Here is a 17,913-nt window from a genome sequence, read left to right as displayed (position 1 = left end):
CAGGGACTCATTATTCCATCTCAGTTTATGTCTCAGTTGTTGAATGTTTTTATGTTAATACAAATATTCACATATGTTCAGAAATTTGCTGGAAATAAAAGCAGTTGAATGTGAGAGGACATTTTTTTTTGCTTAGTGTATATGTATATTTACATATATATATATGTACATGTATAACTGTATATATATTCTCCGTTGACTGCTCTCGTCAACAAGGTGTTTCTGTCCACAGACTTGCCGCTCACTGGATGTTGTTTCCTTATTGCACCATTCTGAGTAAACTCTGGAGACTGTTGTGTGTGAAAATCTCGGGAGATTGGCAGTTATACAAATACTCAAACCAGCCCATTTGCTTGGCTCAGTAAGAGTTTGTTTGCATCACATTTTTGTATGAAGACAAGACTGTATGGAGATGCTTATGCGTTTTGCTTATTTTCTCTTTAAAGAAGCTGATTAAAGCATGAGTGCTCCTCCAAACTCGGCTTGAGTGAGTATGTTAATAAACGTGAAGAGAGTTTTGGCTGTGTGAGCAGTTCCATTCATTATAGATGAAATTTAGGACTGTTCTTAAGCAAGTGCTCTGAGTAGGTGAGGTAAACAGCATGGTCAATTTCCCTATATAGATGCTCTAGGTCAGGGGTGTCCAATCTTATCCAAAAAAGACTGGTGTGGGTACAGGTTTTCATTCCTAACAAGCAGGAGCCACACATGATAGTACATTTAAACACAAGATCGACTGATTAAAATGGATAGAATCAGGTGTGGCTCCTGCTTGGTTGGAATGAAAACCTGCACCTATACCGGCCCTTTGTGGATAAGATTGCCCACCCCTGCTCTGGGTGCTGACCAGTTGCTTTTCTTGCATGGAGCTTAGGAGTAAACCACAGAGAAGAGTGGTTTTGATAGAACAATCTAGACTTCAGGGGGGCCCAATGATGGTGTGAAACAATTTAATCAGGACCGGAGAGGTAAGAAGCCTGAAGAACATATATGTTCTGAAGAAGTAATATCAAATGCCTTTGTACTATGATAAGAAACAGAAATGTTCTTGTTAGGCTTGGCAATAGAAAAACTGAACATAGCTACATGGTGCTTCATTTCCAACTACAAATTCCAACCACAGAGCCAGAGACAGATGTCAGACAAAAAAAAAAAAAAGTATGTATTTGCAAATATGATTAGGGAAATTGCATTGTGCTATTAGATTAAACAGTTGACTATAGACATAAATTCACAAACTGTAGTTTGAATTGACATGATAAAATCCCCTATCACATTTATCTGAAGTGAGCAGTTCACTAAAATCAGTTAGGCAGTGGTGGCTCAACGGTTCTGGGTTTCGGATCAGAAGGTCAGGAGTTCAAGCCCCAGAACCGCCAAGCTGCCACTGTTGGACCCTTGAGCCAGCCCCTTAACCCTATGTTCTGCAGGGGCACTGTATCATGGCTGACCCTGCACTCTGACCAAAAAAAAAAAAAAAAGAATTACACAGTGCTGTAATGTACACGTGAAAAATAAATCCTTCTTCTAAATTCATATGAAAAATTATAAGGTGGTAGATCACATCCCATCTCAAATGTGTGTAAATGTAAACAAATTTGAATGTGTTTTCCTTTGTCATATGAAGCTTGGATAGTTTGGTGTACAACTGACTGCTGTAGTATAGGATTTTCCAATGTGGCAGGTATTCTAATATAATGCTAATAGTGCAATAATGCTAATGCTAATCTTATAGTGCTTCTTAATCCTGGTCAAAGACAAAGGACGCATGCGTGTTTTATATACCTGTAAAGACTGCACTAATAATAATTCTGAAGCCATGAATCAAGCGTTTTTAAAGTAACTAAGCTTTTCAATGCACTCTATTTCAGACCACTTTTCCTACTGAAAGAGAAACACAAAATATGCATTAGTAAGGCCAACAAAATTATTTACAGTTCCTTACAGTGTAGACTTTGGTTCCAACTCATTTTCAGCTCAAGCCAGGTATTCAAACCTCAAAACATATTTGTTGTACAATCTTCTACTGTAATTATACTATAAAAAAATGTTTTACTAATAATGAATGAGGAAGCTCTTTAGGGGAGATCTACTTTGTTCTTTTGTAGCCTTTAATACAGTACAGTCCATTAGTTTACTACCAAAGAATCCTATTTATTTCATATATTTTACTCAGGTGATACTTACTACTAGAGAACATATACTTGAAAAGTGTAGCAAATATTCTTTTAAGGCATTTGAGAAATTCTCATGAAAAAAATCTATGAAACCTTTGTATAGATTAGCGTTTCTTGTACTTTCTGCCAATGTAAAAGGCTCATTGTGGGAAAATGGCCCTTAAAAAACGATAAATGCTGTGTGTATGTTCATGGTGCTAATAAATCAGACTGGGACATGTCTTAGTCTAAAGTCGCACTTTAATCCTAACACATATTAGTTGGCTATCCCCTTCCCCCCCTCCCCATCCTCACCCTATACAACAGACACACAGACAGCGATGAGTAAGGGACAGTTCAATAGTTCTGAACAAAATCCAAAATGAGTTTACAAACTCCATGGAGTGATTCTGAGCTAAGGGTACGAGAACACATAGACAAGGAGCAGGAAAAAGTATCCTAGAATATACAGGAATAGAGTCAAAGAGACCATCATAAGAGTCCATATCTACCAACATCAGCATATTTCATGAGAACATTGTTCTGAGTATGAGAATAATGAACATTTATTCATGGTTCATAAAAACATATAAAGAGAAAATGTAAGGGTGGAACTCTTTGGTTTTCAGTTGAGTTTTTTTTTTTTTTTTTAATTTTAAATATAAGTATATTTGCTGCCCTCATCAAAATACCTTTGGCTTAAAGCTGTATTCATAAAACACAAAGGAAAAGGAAAGACTAAAATGGTATGTACTTATGCTAAAGGAACAATATTTAAAGGAAGGTTTTTGTGTTGTATATTGTTTTTTAATTGTTTTTTTGTTTTGTTTTGTTTTTTACATGTGTAATACTAGTAATATAGATATTCCTGTTTACACTATTCATTTCCAAATATCCAAAATATATTAGAAGTTATGCATGTAATATAAAATGTTTTACACTAATTATGTATTTTGGTGGCTATTCGCTGTGTTTTCTGAAATCATAAACTAGTATAGGACACATTCAAATATAATTCCAGTCACTATAAACAAAACGTGAATGGCAACATGAAAAGCAAAGTCATTTGAGATGCAGTCGCTGTTCTTTAAAGGTAGGTGTGCCAAATTATTGACTAATGTATATACTAAAAACCGTATATGTTTACATGTGTCTATGACGTCATATATCACAGGTGTTTAACTTTGGTATCACTTTAGGTTTTCCACAGAGGACCCATCACAAGTCCATAAGCACGCGTACACACACACATACAAAGTGGACATTCTGTAAAATGTCAAAGGAACTGTAACTATTTTCTCAGTTTTAACACCTAAAGGCCCTGTGTGTATGATCATAATGTGAATGAAAAGGCATTGTGCAAGTTTGGCACATGGACAGAATTACTTTTTGTATTTTTGTGAGCAACTGTGCAGGCAGTAACCTGCTGAAGGGTGGTGCAATTGTAGAAAGGGGTTGTGTTGAATGAATACATTACTCCATAGTTGGGTTAAAAGCAATCAAAACAACTCCCCTTAGTTCCCTTAAAAGTGAGTGAGCACCTGGGAATCAATCCAGTAATGATGTAAGATTTCATGTATAGAATTGATTTTATTGCTATAAAGGCAATACGTTGGCCAGGTTCTGTATTTAAATAGTTTTCGTAGACATCCTATAGATTTTAGTCATTAAATGATGTTATGTCCATGTGGTTGTGAACACTTAGACAAATGAAAAATAATCAAACTCTCTCTCCTGGGCAACATCCAAGCTCAAAAACGGACTTTTTGGTATTTTTAACATGAGGTATATGGAGGTATATGTCCAAAAATGGGGAAAATGAATGAATTGGGTGAATACATGCATTTTTGTTCAGCCAGTTTTCTCCATTAGACCCTTTGGTTTGGTTGGTTTAAAGCACTGGGGAAATCAGGCCTCAGAAGAAACGTTGTGCCCATTAAAAGGACAGTGGATTTCAGCAGCTAGTTCTGTTTTAAAAGATTGGAGATTGAAAAGATATTGCAATAATCAGTATAATCAGTAGACAGTTCTATTTCACCTACCAGGAGCAATGTTTAAACACCTTCTAGCACATGCCGAAAGCTTACCACATGTTGACAGTAGGACATAGTATTTTACTATTTTTAAAAAATCTGTCACTTTTATTCACCTTGTGACTTTTCTGAATATGTTGGAGCCATCTACATAGCAGCTTGTGACTGCAGTTGGAGCTACAGGTAACCAGCTTCCAAAACCACGGTTAGACTTCTACCAACGTAATTTTTCTTAGCTACTTTTGTGAATTTGCGCAGGACTCACTTCTCAGTCTATTGGCAACGACTTCAGTCTATTCCTTCAGTGCAGAGCTTCTTTTCTCACATCACCTGCTATCTGATGAACCATAGGCCTGTGATATCTGCCCCTAGTGATGTTGAGTGCATTTCCCTCTTCATACCTTGCTCACACTGCTGAGCTCGCAAAGTTTGTGGAAAGCTTGCAAAGTTGCAGAGTTAGTACTGCTACTGTATAGGGGCAGGGGTGGTTTTCTCTCCCATTTTTGTCCTGTATCAGTGCTGAATTTTATAATTTTGTTTTTGCTCAGTGATTCATTCAGTTTCAACAGCTGGCTTTCCCTCAGATTAGTGCTCCTTGTGGTGAACCACCAAATCACTGGTTCCCACTATATGCATAGTCTCAGCTCCAAGTGAATAACGCTATAATGCAGGATTCACACTTGAGCAGTCATTACCTGAGCTTTTTAGAAGCCGAGGACGGGCATCAGTTCTGTATCCAATGCCTTGGCATTGATCAGAGAAGCAACTGTCACAATGGCTGTTTCATGCAAAGAATGCACAGCGATGTTGCACGGCAACATTGGCATGATCACTTGGCAGAGTTAGACCCAAACTTTTAGTTAGATTCATGAACAATGATGGATGATAAGCTGAATCCTGACACCTCCAGGAGCCACTTGTGGCACTCATTCTCATAGTGAAGAAAAAGAAGAAAAGCTCCCTACTACCGAAACAGTCTGCATAATCAATCAGCATGAAGCTGGATTAATTGAAATTGTTAGCCACTAGTTGTCCCAACAATAATGATAGACACTAATTTGTTTGCAAGCAAATTCCTGCAAGCTGATATGTGTTCTTAGTGTAATAAGTTCTCTAAATAAAAATAAAAAGTGACCCTAGCTTATCATCGGCTTCTGTGAGCTCATATATGCAGAAGAGGGCACTTTTCTCTGAGGGTATTATGCTGCCCTTTGACACAGCATGAGCAGCAGTTCAAAAAGATGCGGTTGGCTAGCTACATGTCTCTTGGAGGAAGCACACGTTAACCTTCATCCTACATGGTCAGTAGTTGTATGCTAGGGCAGAGCTGGCTGGTGTCTTACTGTATGATTTTCCACCGCTGCCAACATTACACAGATTTCAGCAATCAGGCCACAGTGTCCTCCTCAGCCAGAATACCTGCGTCTATGGGTATGGCCTCTCAGAGGAAACCACAGCCCAATAAATATGACCACACCCTAAAAATGCAAGCACATTTACTAACCCGTAGTGCATGGGACTTGTATGGAAAACTTCAAGTGGAAGTAAATGGTGTGTACTTCATCATATGGACATATACTGTCTGGTGCCTAAAGTACTAACCTCTCTCCAGAAACTACTAAACAAGAAATAATCTCCATATACATCTACATCATTATAAATGATGTCTCACTAGGCACTCATAAACTTGTCACAACCATTCTGAAGGGAGAGAGATGTCTTTGTACATGCCAGTCTACATGAAGCATCTCCTCCTTAAGGGTTGCTCTCAGAGGTGTGCTTCTCCAGGAGGCACCATTGCCACCTGGGCATCAACCATGCACCTTTCTCAGATTCTATAAGATCAGCATTGCCTCTCAAAGTAGAGTAAGTCCAGCAGTTATATCCGAGCACCCTTCTGGTAAGTGGTCTGCAAGTATATAGCACCTTTTAACCTTAATGGTTCTATAAAGCTTTACACTGTTACACTCATTCACACACACACACACTCACGGTAGCAGAGCTTGCCATCAGGAGCAACTTGGGGTTCAATGTTTTGCCCAAGGACACTTCAGCATGTGGAGGAATGTGGGTGATTAATGGACAAGCTGCTCTACCACCTGAGCCACAGCCACCCCGGTCAGTCCTAGGGTGCTTGGTTTCCTCGTGATATCTTGGTGTAGGTTATACAGATGGTTAACCAATGCCATACCAGCAAGATCTTGATGAGAAGGGTCATACAGAGACAGATAGACATTGAGGGTGGTATTTAATAGCAAAATACTGCATCATACCATCACCATGTGACTTTGTGGTAAGGTCTTGGCATGTATTTAAACACTGCCCCTGGCACTTATCTGGTATTTATAGAACCACAATTACATCCATAACTAGCATCTTGTTCCTAAATGTCACCCCATATCTATCCAGTTTGCTTTATAATGATTAAAAAGACTAAAGTGATAACTTAAAACATCATAAATACATAAATAAACAAATAAATTAAGAAAACAGTGCCATACAAATCATCAAGAAAAACACTGTAAATTGCAAAATGACCATTCCAAAAGTAAACACAAAGCTTCGCATGAAAAGAAAAATCCAAAGACAAACAGTTTAAAGCTTTTGGTCTGAAGGTTTCATCATCATCATCACTTCATAAGAATTTTTTTTTTTTTAAATCACAGCCTTTTTACATTAGCAATAAGTTAGCTTTTTTTCCTACAAAATCTATTGAAACACTAACAGGTACATTCCCTCTAGAAGTGTATGTCAGCTGGGTTTACAGTCGAATTAAGCCCATCCCACCCACTCACCCCCACAGCTTCCCACCACAGCTAGATTCATCACTGGTTTCTCTGTGTCCTTGTTCTTGTATGTCTTTTCTGTGATGATGTACAGTAGCTACTCACTGCTCTCTGGTGATACAATGGACAGAAGGTGTGTAGGCTAACTGGTTCAGTTCAGTTTGGTTTATATGCTGGATAATAGTTTTCTTACACACACACACACACACACACACACACACACACACACACACACACACACACACACACACACACACACACTCATTCTTACAAACAAGCACTCTTTAATACACACCTTCAATCTCTCCTAGCACCAGTGCAGGTAGTTATCTGTTTCCCTTCATCCAGTGTTCATTGGTTTGGCTGTTATTTGGCTCGTTTATGTATCAAAAAAGATTTTGCTTTTGGTTTTTCAGTTTTGGCTTCTTTTTTTTTTTTTGTCACAACATTCTCGATCAAGGTACAACTTGGAAGCTACATTTTCACAGTAATATTTTAAACTCCCCACAGTAACAACATATCAAAATAGGAAATACATTATCCTAATCATCCCAAAAATAGAGAGAATGAGACTAGGTCATAGAGCATCAACATATAAAGCAAGAAAAAGGCAATAAAACAAAATATATATGTATTTTAAGTTCAGTTCAGTGAGGTCAATAAATATTCCTCAGGTATGCGAGTGAACAAAACAAGGTCACACATCATGGAAAGGAGATAGGAGGAGAGGAGCTTGGAGCTTGCATGTCATTCACCATTGAACTGCCAATCACAGCAATCATAGTCTCTGATCAACTTTTGCCCCAACACTTCCTCTTCAGCCACCTCATATTTGCTCATTGCATTGTATTTTGTGTGTGTGTGTGTGTGTGTGTGTGTGTGTGTGTGTGTGTGTGTGTGTGTGTGTGTGTGTGTGTGTGTGTGTGTGTGGTTCCTTGATTTCATTTAGTTCACTCATTCATTACTTTTGCTCACTTTTTTTTTGGTTTGCTCCTTGTGTTGAAAAAAAAAAAAAAAAAAAAGAAAGGAAAGAAAATCAATAGTAGTGATGCTTTGTATTCCATTCTGAAGGCTTTCCCTTTCAGAGGGAAGTGCTTATAGAACTTCTCCCACACATCCATCTTTACACGTGGCCACTCTGGCCTGTTGATTTTTCTCCCTCCTTTTATTACCTTTCTTGATTGGACCCTTTTGATATTTCACTTTGCAGCACACAGGCGAGGGTCACGAGAGGGGGGGGGGGGGGGGGGGTTTAGGGGCATCACATTTTTAGATGTTAGATGTTGGTAGTGTGTTTTTCTTCTGACATATCTGAGGTCTTGTCTGAACTCTTGCTTGTTGATGCCACAAGGACAGACAAATGCTTTGGTATTAAGAGAATGCGTCTGAGTTAAGATTTGGTATCATGAATAAGAAAAGAAAAGGAATTAAGATGCTAAAGGGTTTGAGCTTATAGAAGTACTAATACAAACACTCAGCTTATCATGCCATTGATACAGATGATGATAATAGTAAAATAATTATTAAAAAAAAAAAAGTGGCTAGGCAAAATGATGTGGAATAATGGCAGTCTCAAACAGAGTTACCCTAGCAAGCTTATGGTAGAGGTAGATTGAGAAAGATGTAAACACACAAAAAACATATAAGTTCAAAATGAATTGAAAAAAAAAAAATAATAATCTAATCTGAAAGACAGGGAATCTGAAGAAGGATATAAAATAAGGAAGAAAAAACAGAAAACCTGAAAAATGAGGATTATATGTGGAGCTGATGATCTGATCCTGGACAAGTCAGGTTTAAAAGTCTTTTATGTAAAGCTTTTCTCTCCGATTTTTTTTTTTGGTTTCAGTTTTTGGTGTTTTGGTTTTGGCAATTTTGGCATGTTTGTCATTTTTGTTTTTTTCAGTCTTTTTTTCTCAAGCTACTTTTTTTGGTTTCAACTCATTCCTTCCATCCACTTACAGCAGTCAAATATATTTCCTTTGTTCTGTTTATCCACCACCTTATTTTTTCACAACAAGTATTTTTTGGCTCTTGTCCTTACCTTCTGCTTCAGTTGTTGATATAAGTGTCTTTTTTTGTTTATAAAGGTGTCCATTATTGTTTATGGCCAAAAAAGAAACACTGCAACTCCTCCTCTTAGAATGAACAGACCAATAAATTTCTTTGTTCATCCACCCCCATCTTCATGTTTTCTCACACTCATACTTCCCTTGCTCAGGATATTTTTGGTAATGTGAGAGAGGGATTGGAGGAGAGAAATGGTGGGAGTGAGAGATGGCTTCGCTTGAAAAGGCAAGGTTTTTTTGTGTTTGTCTCAGCTGCATCTGACTCCTCCCCTTCAGCATGCCATAGGCCGTTGCAGGTGTCACTCAGCCATTGCCCCTCCTAGAGGTGGGGGAGAGGCTTCGCTGAAGGAGCAGTAGGAAGCAGGGCTGGAGCATAGAGAGGCAGAGCAGGAGTCTGGGCTCATGCGGCTGGCACTGGAGGGTGAACATGCATGTGCTGTGCTGACCAATCCTGTACTGGTGCCTGTGGCCATGGGCAACAATGTGGGCCGGTTAAGAAAGAAGGAGGAGCATAGTCCCATCCCTGGAGCTGTGGCCCCACCCAGGAACATTTGACCGCTGCTCTCTAGGGTTGAAAAGGGCATCTGGCCTCCCCTGACCGCCAGAGCTGTGAAAAGAAAAACATAATTATACACAGCCCAACAACAATCAACAAACAACAAATATGGCACCAACAACAATCTAATTGGATTTTCACACACGACGGTCTCTAGAGTTTGACTCAACAACTAGACCATACTCACTGAGATCACAATTCACATTATATTCTGTGTAAATAATAATGCCATGGTGTTTGTAGTACCCATTCAAACTCTAAGCAGTGTATAATGAAATAGAATCTGTGCATTAGTACAGAACAAAATGTAACAAGGCTAATTATGCTAATTCACTGGTGTGTGAGGTTGACAGGTCTAAACAAAATGTCCACCACATCTCAAAAACTGCACAAAATGTACTATATGTGGTATTTTATGATGAATAGACAAATTTTGTATGCAGTCTGTTGAATGTATTATTCAATACACAGATGAACCGAATCAAGAGCCTCATATCCTAAAATACAATACACCCATAGTGTGTATAATTAGAATATTGTGGAAAAGTTCATTTTTTTAAAAAAATGAAAAAAATTAAAAAAATTTCATACATTCTAGATTCATTACACCTAATCTGAACTATTTCAAGCCTTTTTTTGTTTTAATCTTGATGATTATAGCTTACAGATCATGCAAATCAAAAATCAAAAACCAGACTGTGAGATTAAAGGCTCAGGAAACCTTTGCATATGTTCTGAGTTAATTAGCCGATTAGAGCTCTTCTAAGGTCAACATTTCTTTAGTATAAATTCTATATTCTAATATTTTGAGTTACTGGATTTTTGGTTTTCATGAGCTGTAAACCGTAATCATCAAGATTAAAACAAAAAAGGCTTGAAATATTTCACTTTATGTGTACTGAATCTAGAATATAAAACCATAATTCCAAAAAAGTTGGGACGCTGTGTAAAATGTAAATAAAAACAGAATGCAATGATTTTCAAATCTCATAAACCCATATGTTATTCACAATAGAACATAGAAAACATATCAAATGTTTAAACTGAGGAAATGTGCCATTTTAAGTAAAAGAATTTTTTTTTAAAAAGGTAATTTTGAATTTGATGGCCGCAATATGTCTCAAAAAAGTTGGGACGGGGCAACAAAAGGCTGGAAAAGTAAGTGTTATTAAAAAGAAACAGCTGGAGGTTAATTGGCAACAGGTCAGTAACATGATTGGGTATAAAAAGAGTATCTTAGAGAGGCAGAGTCTTTCAGAAGTAAAGATCGGCATTGGTTCACCAATCTGTGAAAAACTGCATCTACAATTTGTGGAACAATTTCAGACTGTGTTCCTCAACATAAAATTGCAAAGACTATGAATATCTCATCATCTACAGTGCATAATATCATCAAAAGATTCAGAGAATCTGGAGAAATCTCTGAGCACAAGGGACAAGGGTGAAAATCAATATTGCAATATTGCCTGTGATCTTCGGGCCCTCATGCGGCACTGCATTAAAAACAGGCAGGATTCTGTAATGGAAATCACTGCATGGGCTCAGAAACACCTCCAGAACTCATTGTCTGTGAACACAGTTCGCCGTGCCATCCACAAATGCTGGATAAAGCTCCATCATGCAAAGAAGAAGCCATTTGTGAACATGATCCAGAAATGCCGACATCTTCTCTGAGCCAAAGCTTATTTAAAATGGACTGAGGCAAACTGGAAAACTGTTCTGTGGTCAGATGAATCAAAATTTTTAATTATTTTTGGGAACCATGGACGCAGCATCCTCTAAAGTAAAGAGGACTAAAGAGGAGAGGGACCATCCAGCTTTTTAATCAGTGCTCCATTCAAAAGCCTGCATCTCAGATGGTATGGGGGTGCATTAGTGCCTATGGAAGGGCAGCGTGCACATCTGGAAAGGCGTCATTAATGCTGAAATGTATATGCAGGTTGCATCGAAGTTCCACTTTTTGAATTAATTTATGGGGGGAAATTAACTTTTCCACAATATTCTATTTTTTTATTATTATTTAAAGCTTCTCTCATTGATTCTGGAAAGTAACATTTGAATCTATAAATTCTATAAAGTTGACAGGGATAATGATGGGTCCTTAACACATAACCCTCATCTGCTCAGTTGTACCGTCTCAATTTTAAGTCACTTTTGATTAAAGCAGTCCCCAAATGAGCAAATGTAAACGTAGAACACTTTTTCAACAGCTTAACTAAAGTTTTGTTCCACTGTTTAGAATCAGTTACGTTAAAGTCATAATCCCGAGTCAGATCATTCAGTTACACTAAATTGATCAAATTGAGTCAGTTATTTATTTACTTATTTACTAGTTCATAAAATTAACAAACACATATAACCTTCACCTGCACTTCTCTCCCACATTTTTAGGATTGGCAAGAGAAGTCTACAAAGCCTTTACCCCTAAAAACTATACATGACAGACAGATGGAGGGTTAGCCCTCCTATTATGTTGGAATTTTTTTTTATTTTTTTTTACATCCATTATGTTATGGGTCAAAATGAATTCCACAGTTAAAATATACATAATAACAGCAAAGAACAGCTTAAAACAGTAAAACCTTTATTATGGCTCGTCTCAGACGAGCCATAAGAAGAAATATTTGCTTATAGGTTCATGACCCTAAATGAGGAAAGTCAAAGAGAAAAAGAGAGATTAACCAGCATTTCAGATATCTCAAATGTGGTAATGGGTCACACTGACCCATAACATAATAGAAGGGTTAAAGAGGAGACAGTGGTTATGTGATCACAAGGAAATGGAAGTGACTATAAAAAGGAGAATTAGCAATAAATGAATCAGAGACACAAACACACAAAATGTGAACATGCCAGTGATATAGACTTTACATTAAAAGCTTCTCCTGCACCTTGCAATAAACCAAGATGGTGTTTAAATCCACAGCATTCTTTGAATAGAAGCAATAACCCTCGTTGTATGATAAATTAATTATCTGTAAAAGCAATACCTTGTAATCACTGTTTTCAGTAATATATTGCTAATATCCAAATCAATGAGATGATCTCACTCCATCTTTTCCTCTTTCACATCCACACAGTTGACTTTTTCTATATTTATTCTTTCACATTTCTTCCAATCCTACTCCTTGTTTTTGTCTCTTCCTATCGAAACATATATTTTCCTTTTTTGTTTCCCTTTTTTTCGCTCCTCTTCCTCCCTTGTACACAAACCTTGCATTGTCGCCAGTGGATGGCTGCTGATGAGAGCCTGGTTCATGCTTGTGCTTACACCCATCATTGAGTTCCTGCAATGTGTATGGTCCCATTTATACATGTAAACACACACACACACACATACACATTCATACATGTGAGGAGAAGCAAGGACTTTTAAAAGGATCATGAAACCCCACAATATAGTGAGTGAGTGAGTAAAAATGGTTGTGTATGAATGTATATTAGTCTCTGATGAGAAGAAGAAATGTCAGGGGCAAAACATTTACACTAGCATAAACATTACATTATACTTTTTACCTTATCAGTTTCATATTTGAACCTATCTTTGTTTATGCTCATGAATACCATTTTGTTCAAATTTATATGTACAACGTCAAAATACATTATGTGTGTACACTGCCTGGAAAAAAAGTGGCAAATTACTGGCCTGCATCAAGCTAAGAAAACAACTAAAGAGATAATGGAATTGGGTTAAGAACCGTCCAATGCATTATTCAAACCAGGATAAGGATGGTGGTGAACTGTCAACTTTGCAAAAGAAATGTGATTGGAATAAATCTTGAATGATCTTTAAAACGCTTGGTGAAGTCACATCATAAAATACCGACAGTAGAACTCATGACTATGTTTAATAGTGAAAGTAAGAGCATTTCCACACCCACAATGAGACGAGAACTTACAGGATTGGGACTAAACAGCTGTGTGGCCACTTGTTAATGAGTCTAATTAGAAAAAATTACTTCAATTTGCTCAGGAACATATATGTTGGACTGTGGAGCAAAGGAAAAATGAGTCCAGATTCACCTTATTCCAAAACGCTGGGCGCGTCAGGGTAAGAAGGTAATCGCATGAATGTATAGTGCCTAATGTAAAAGTCTCTGGAGGAAGTGTTATGATCTGGGGTTTCTTCAGTTGGTGAGGTCGAGGCTCAGCAACATTATGCAGCAATAAAATGAAGTCAGCTGAGTACCTGAATTTACTGAATGACCAGGTTATCCCATCAGTGGAAACAATGCCATGACAAATGTACACTGTAATCAAAGCTAAAGGCATTGCAACTTTTTTTGGCCACCTGGCAGTGGAAATTTGAAGTGGATATTTACATGTACATTTAAGGGATTTGGCAGACACTGCGACTTACGTTTATCTCATTTACACAACTGAGTATTTGAGGGTTAAGGGCCTTGATCAACGGCCCAGCAGTGGCAATTTGGGATTTGAACTCAAGACCTTTCAATCAGTAGTCCAACAGCCACCTCTGACTCGATAATGTAGAAGTCATAAAATAAAAATCTATAACAAAGTTTGTACTAAAAAAAAATAGGGTGCCTAAGACTTTTGCACAGTACTCTATATACTTGAAATATATTAAATAACAAAAAGTCACAATACTTATTTTTCCTCAGTGTATAATTATAATGAGAATCTAATCTTGCTTCTTGGAAGAAAACCCTGCTTCTAGAGTTGGGGTACTTGATTCCGGACTTGGACTCGAGTCCAATTATGAACGAACTCGGACATATCACACACTCGTGTAAATTGTGTAATAGTGTTGAATTTACAATTGCAATTTCAAATCTTCATTCAATTTATTTTCTTTCTGGACTCGGTCAGACTAGACTCGACCCCTTGGACCTAAGACTACCTGCTTCTGTCTGGCTTGTGTCACAGGTGTTTTTTAAACTTCTTAAACCTCATCATCTCAATGGGGTTCAAATAAACCTGTATAAATAATACTATGAAACCACTAGGCCAACTGTAGGTCGCTTTGGATAAAAACCAAAATAATGAACAGAAAAGGAAATAATCTGAAGACATGAGTGTTATGTACTTACCCAGTCGGGCTGGGGCTAGCTGTGCTGAGAGTAGGGGAAGTCACCGATGGTGGGGCAGAGCTCATTGATGCATGGCCAATAGGGTTAGGAGGGCAGGCCACAGAGGGGGTGGGACTAACAGCTACGGAGAGAAAATTAGAGAGAATAAATCTGACAGCAATAACAGCAATTTTGAAAATGTCAAAGTTAGGCTTTTACCTGTCACGTTGAGATTTGAGGTGGTTGCCTGAACTAGTCCCTGACTGGACATCTGGAGAGAAGGGGCAAAAGAGAGAGAAAAACATAGAGAGGAGAACATGCCACATATATAATAATATAATAAATCGATACAATCAATACATCAATACAGTATCAATACAGTATATCTATCTATCTATCTATCTATCTATCTAACTATTTCAGCCCATAGACTGACTCCATGCAACATGTGTGATTAGCTTCACTTAACAAGCTAATTAGGTGACTAGTTGATTCTGTAGGTGTTTATAATCTTGCGGAATGAGCATCATTACACCACAGCATCAGCAACGCACGGGCAAAGTTTTTACTCTCATATGTAATATTGAGCAATCATGATTCACGAATACTTAGGCCACATTACAGACTGCCATACAGAACAGTAATGCACTACACCATAGGTGTCATCACTGTTTTGGATGCTACCTAGTGTGCATTATGCTTGGGACACAGCTGCCCTTGCAGCTGTTAGATTAATCAGTGCGGTGGAGAACCATTGGTGTGTGTTAGCTGAGCAGCTGTAAACTTGATGTATTTGGCAAGACAAATGTACACATGCAGAATGTTCCCTAACGTTCATGAATGTTATAATTTCTGTCGTGTCTGTGCATCATTAGGAATATTATAATTTCATTTATACTGATAATAATGGAGCTTGACGCTAATAAAAGTATCTGAATATGAATTGAACATATTTTAATTATCTGCACATCACATTAAACAATTATTATTTTTAAATGTGGTGTATTTAATCAATTTACAATTTTGAAAATGTAGAACTTGATAGGCATAACAATTTGTCTTTAAAACATATGATTCAAAATTATGGTTTACTATTTTGAGATTTTAAAAAAAACAGGAATTTCATAGGAATTTAGCTATTTCATTTGAACATAAATACTTTAGATTCATTCTTTACGATTCACTCGTTATCTCATTATGGTTTAATCCGTATTGGTTCCACTTTACTCTACATTTCTTGAGTTCATTCATGGGCGTGGACATGCCAGATGACTGTGATTGGCTAAATGCTGAGTTTGAACATCGTTGGAATCGTCTACTTTTCCCAGGAATTCCCGGATGATTCACCTTCGGGCTAATTCGCATAAAATCTGTATTTTCGATATTTTAATTTTGTTTAAATCACACTTCAAGTATAACAACACTGCCTTCTTCACAATCAACACATTGCTACTGGGTCCTACCATGTGTGAACTGTAGCAAGGGGGTTTGTGTGTTGCAGAGGGGGGCTGGCTGGGCAGGGGAGGGGTGGTGCTTGAGGGGTTGATGCGTTTCTCTTTCTGCCGGCGGTTGCAGAACCAGACACGGATCACCTCCTTTTCCATGTTGAGCTGCTCGGCCATCAGAAGGATCTCCTCTGAGGTAGGCTTCTGGTTCTGTTGTGTGAGAGGAAAAAGGTATAGGTTCGTTTCTATTATCTTGTAGTACTTAAATAACAATTTGATTCATTTTAAAGGCATTTCTCTTAGAGAGCACCTTAAAGGTGCAAACTGTTCATCATGCATGCACTTCCTTCTTTAAGTTAGTAATACATGCTTCCATTAATACCAGCCTGCCTCACAAAATGTACAATGGAGGTTTTTTGGTTTCACCCAGACCCTAAAATGTAACTACGCCCAACTGTAATTGCCCTCTACCAGATTCTGCGCAGTATTCAGAATCGTCAATTTAAATTCAGATGATAAGCTAAAAATATTATATAAATGACCCATGTGCAGTTCACAACTCCAGGGTTTTTTTCTTGCGTAGTTCTCTCAAGGCAGTTTTTCAAATAGACCTTTTCAATCGAGCAGTTGCCTTTAAGCCCCTGAAAAAATCAGGCATAGAAAATGTGGCCAAGGGCATTTTTGTTCTATGTATTTTTTGCAATCTAATGTAGCATAAAAGCAAGAGACAATTAAAAAAAATACATTATTTTTAAAAATATGTCATTTTAGGATGACATACAAAGATTTACATAAACATGTAACAGTGGCCACATACGTTGAATACACTGAGGCTAATTGTCATGAACAGTACTTGCTGTTATTATCACATTAATTTTTCATTTTTCAGCATGGGATTCATCCACATTAATTAGCCACGAGGCTCCAAATGTCTTTATTTTTGTGTGCATAGTTTAATGTGGCCCTGAGATACTAAATAGAGGTAAAGTACAATCTCAAGTTAGTTCTCCAATTAGGGACGGCTGTGGCTCAGGTGGTAGAGCAGGTTGTCCACTAATTGTAGGGTGGGCGGTTCAATTCTTGGCCCATATGACTCCACATGCCGAAATGTCCTTGGGCAAGACACTGAACCCCAAGTTGCTCCCTGATGGCAAGTTAACGCCTTGCATGGCAGCTCTACTACCACTGGTGTGTGTGTGTGAATGAGACACAGTGTAAAGAGCTGTGGATAAAAGCGCTATATAAGTGTACCATTTATCTATTAATAAATGTTTTTATTAAATAATAGGGTCATATTTATGTATTTAAAATTGGCCCAAAATGGCCCCAAAATACAATATTTTGTATTGTACTGTATTCATGGGTTCAAGCGATCCAGAAACATCTGCAACATTGTTCCCGCACCCTCAGTATCTTTATCTTCTTCAAGTTTTCTGCTTGTACACTGCAAAAACAGCCCAAAACTTGCTCTGTCTTACAGAGATGGATAGAAGCGCAACAAGGATGTTTTCACAGCTTTTGATTCTGAAGAATATTGTGAGTAACTGAGACCTGCCTCTCCTCAGTGGAAAAAAATTATATATTTATTTATGCCCAATTTTGGTATTAACTCCTCAGTGCATGCATGTAACTGAATTCTGCATATAGTCCTAAGTGTATTAATGTTTGTCTCACTGTGATGAAGTTACGCTCCAGAGCAACGCGGACGTTTGTCTCAATGCTGGTGCGTTTCTTCCTGCGTCGTCCAGGCAACCCCTCAAAGCCTAGCATCGGAGAGGACAGCGAGCCGGGACTGGGCAGCATGCTGTCTATTGCCATGGTTTCTACACGCACAC

The 17,913-nt window shown here is 37.9% G+C and overlaps 1 protein-coding gene across 1 annotated transcript in view; it reads right to left on the bottom strand.

Annotated features, from left to right (window-relative positions):
• Positions 1 to 8,250: 8,250 nt before the first annotated feature.
• LOC108272455 (POU domain, class 2, transcription factor 2) overlaps positions 8,251 to 17,913 on the bottom strand; it is a 46,925-nt gene continuing 37,262 nt past the window's right edge. Inside the window, exons 15-21 of the mRNA XM_053684084.1 lie at positions 17,753 to 17,901; positions 17,543 to 17,545; positions 16,097 to 16,288; positions 14,853 to 14,904; positions 14,655 to 14,775; positions 12,814 to 12,887; positions 8,251 to 9,651 (exon numbers count right to left, since the gene is read on the bottom strand). Coding sequence (XP_053540059.1) covers positions 9,344 to 9,651; positions 12,814 to 12,887; positions 14,655 to 14,775; positions 14,853 to 14,904; positions 16,097 to 16,288; positions 17,543 to 17,545; positions 17,753 to 17,901 — 899 coding nt within the window. The 3' untranslated portion in view covers positions 8,251 to 9,343. The remainder of the gene's footprint in view (positions 9,652 to 12,813; positions 12,888 to 14,654; positions 14,776 to 14,852; positions 14,905 to 16,096; positions 16,289 to 17,542; positions 17,546 to 17,752; positions 17,902 to 17,913) is intronic.

The sequence above is a fragment of the Ictalurus punctatus genome, chromosome 12 (genome assembly GCF_001660625.3).
Source record: "Ictalurus punctatus breed USDA103 chromosome 12, Coco_2.0, whole genome shotgun sequence".
Classification (NCBI taxonomy): domain Eukaryota; kingdom Metazoa; phylum Chordata; class Actinopteri; order Siluriformes; family Ictaluridae; genus Ictalurus; species Ictalurus punctatus.
The sequence above is the reverse complement of the archived record's forward strand: the minus strand, read 5'-3'. Positions and strand labels throughout refer to the sequence as shown.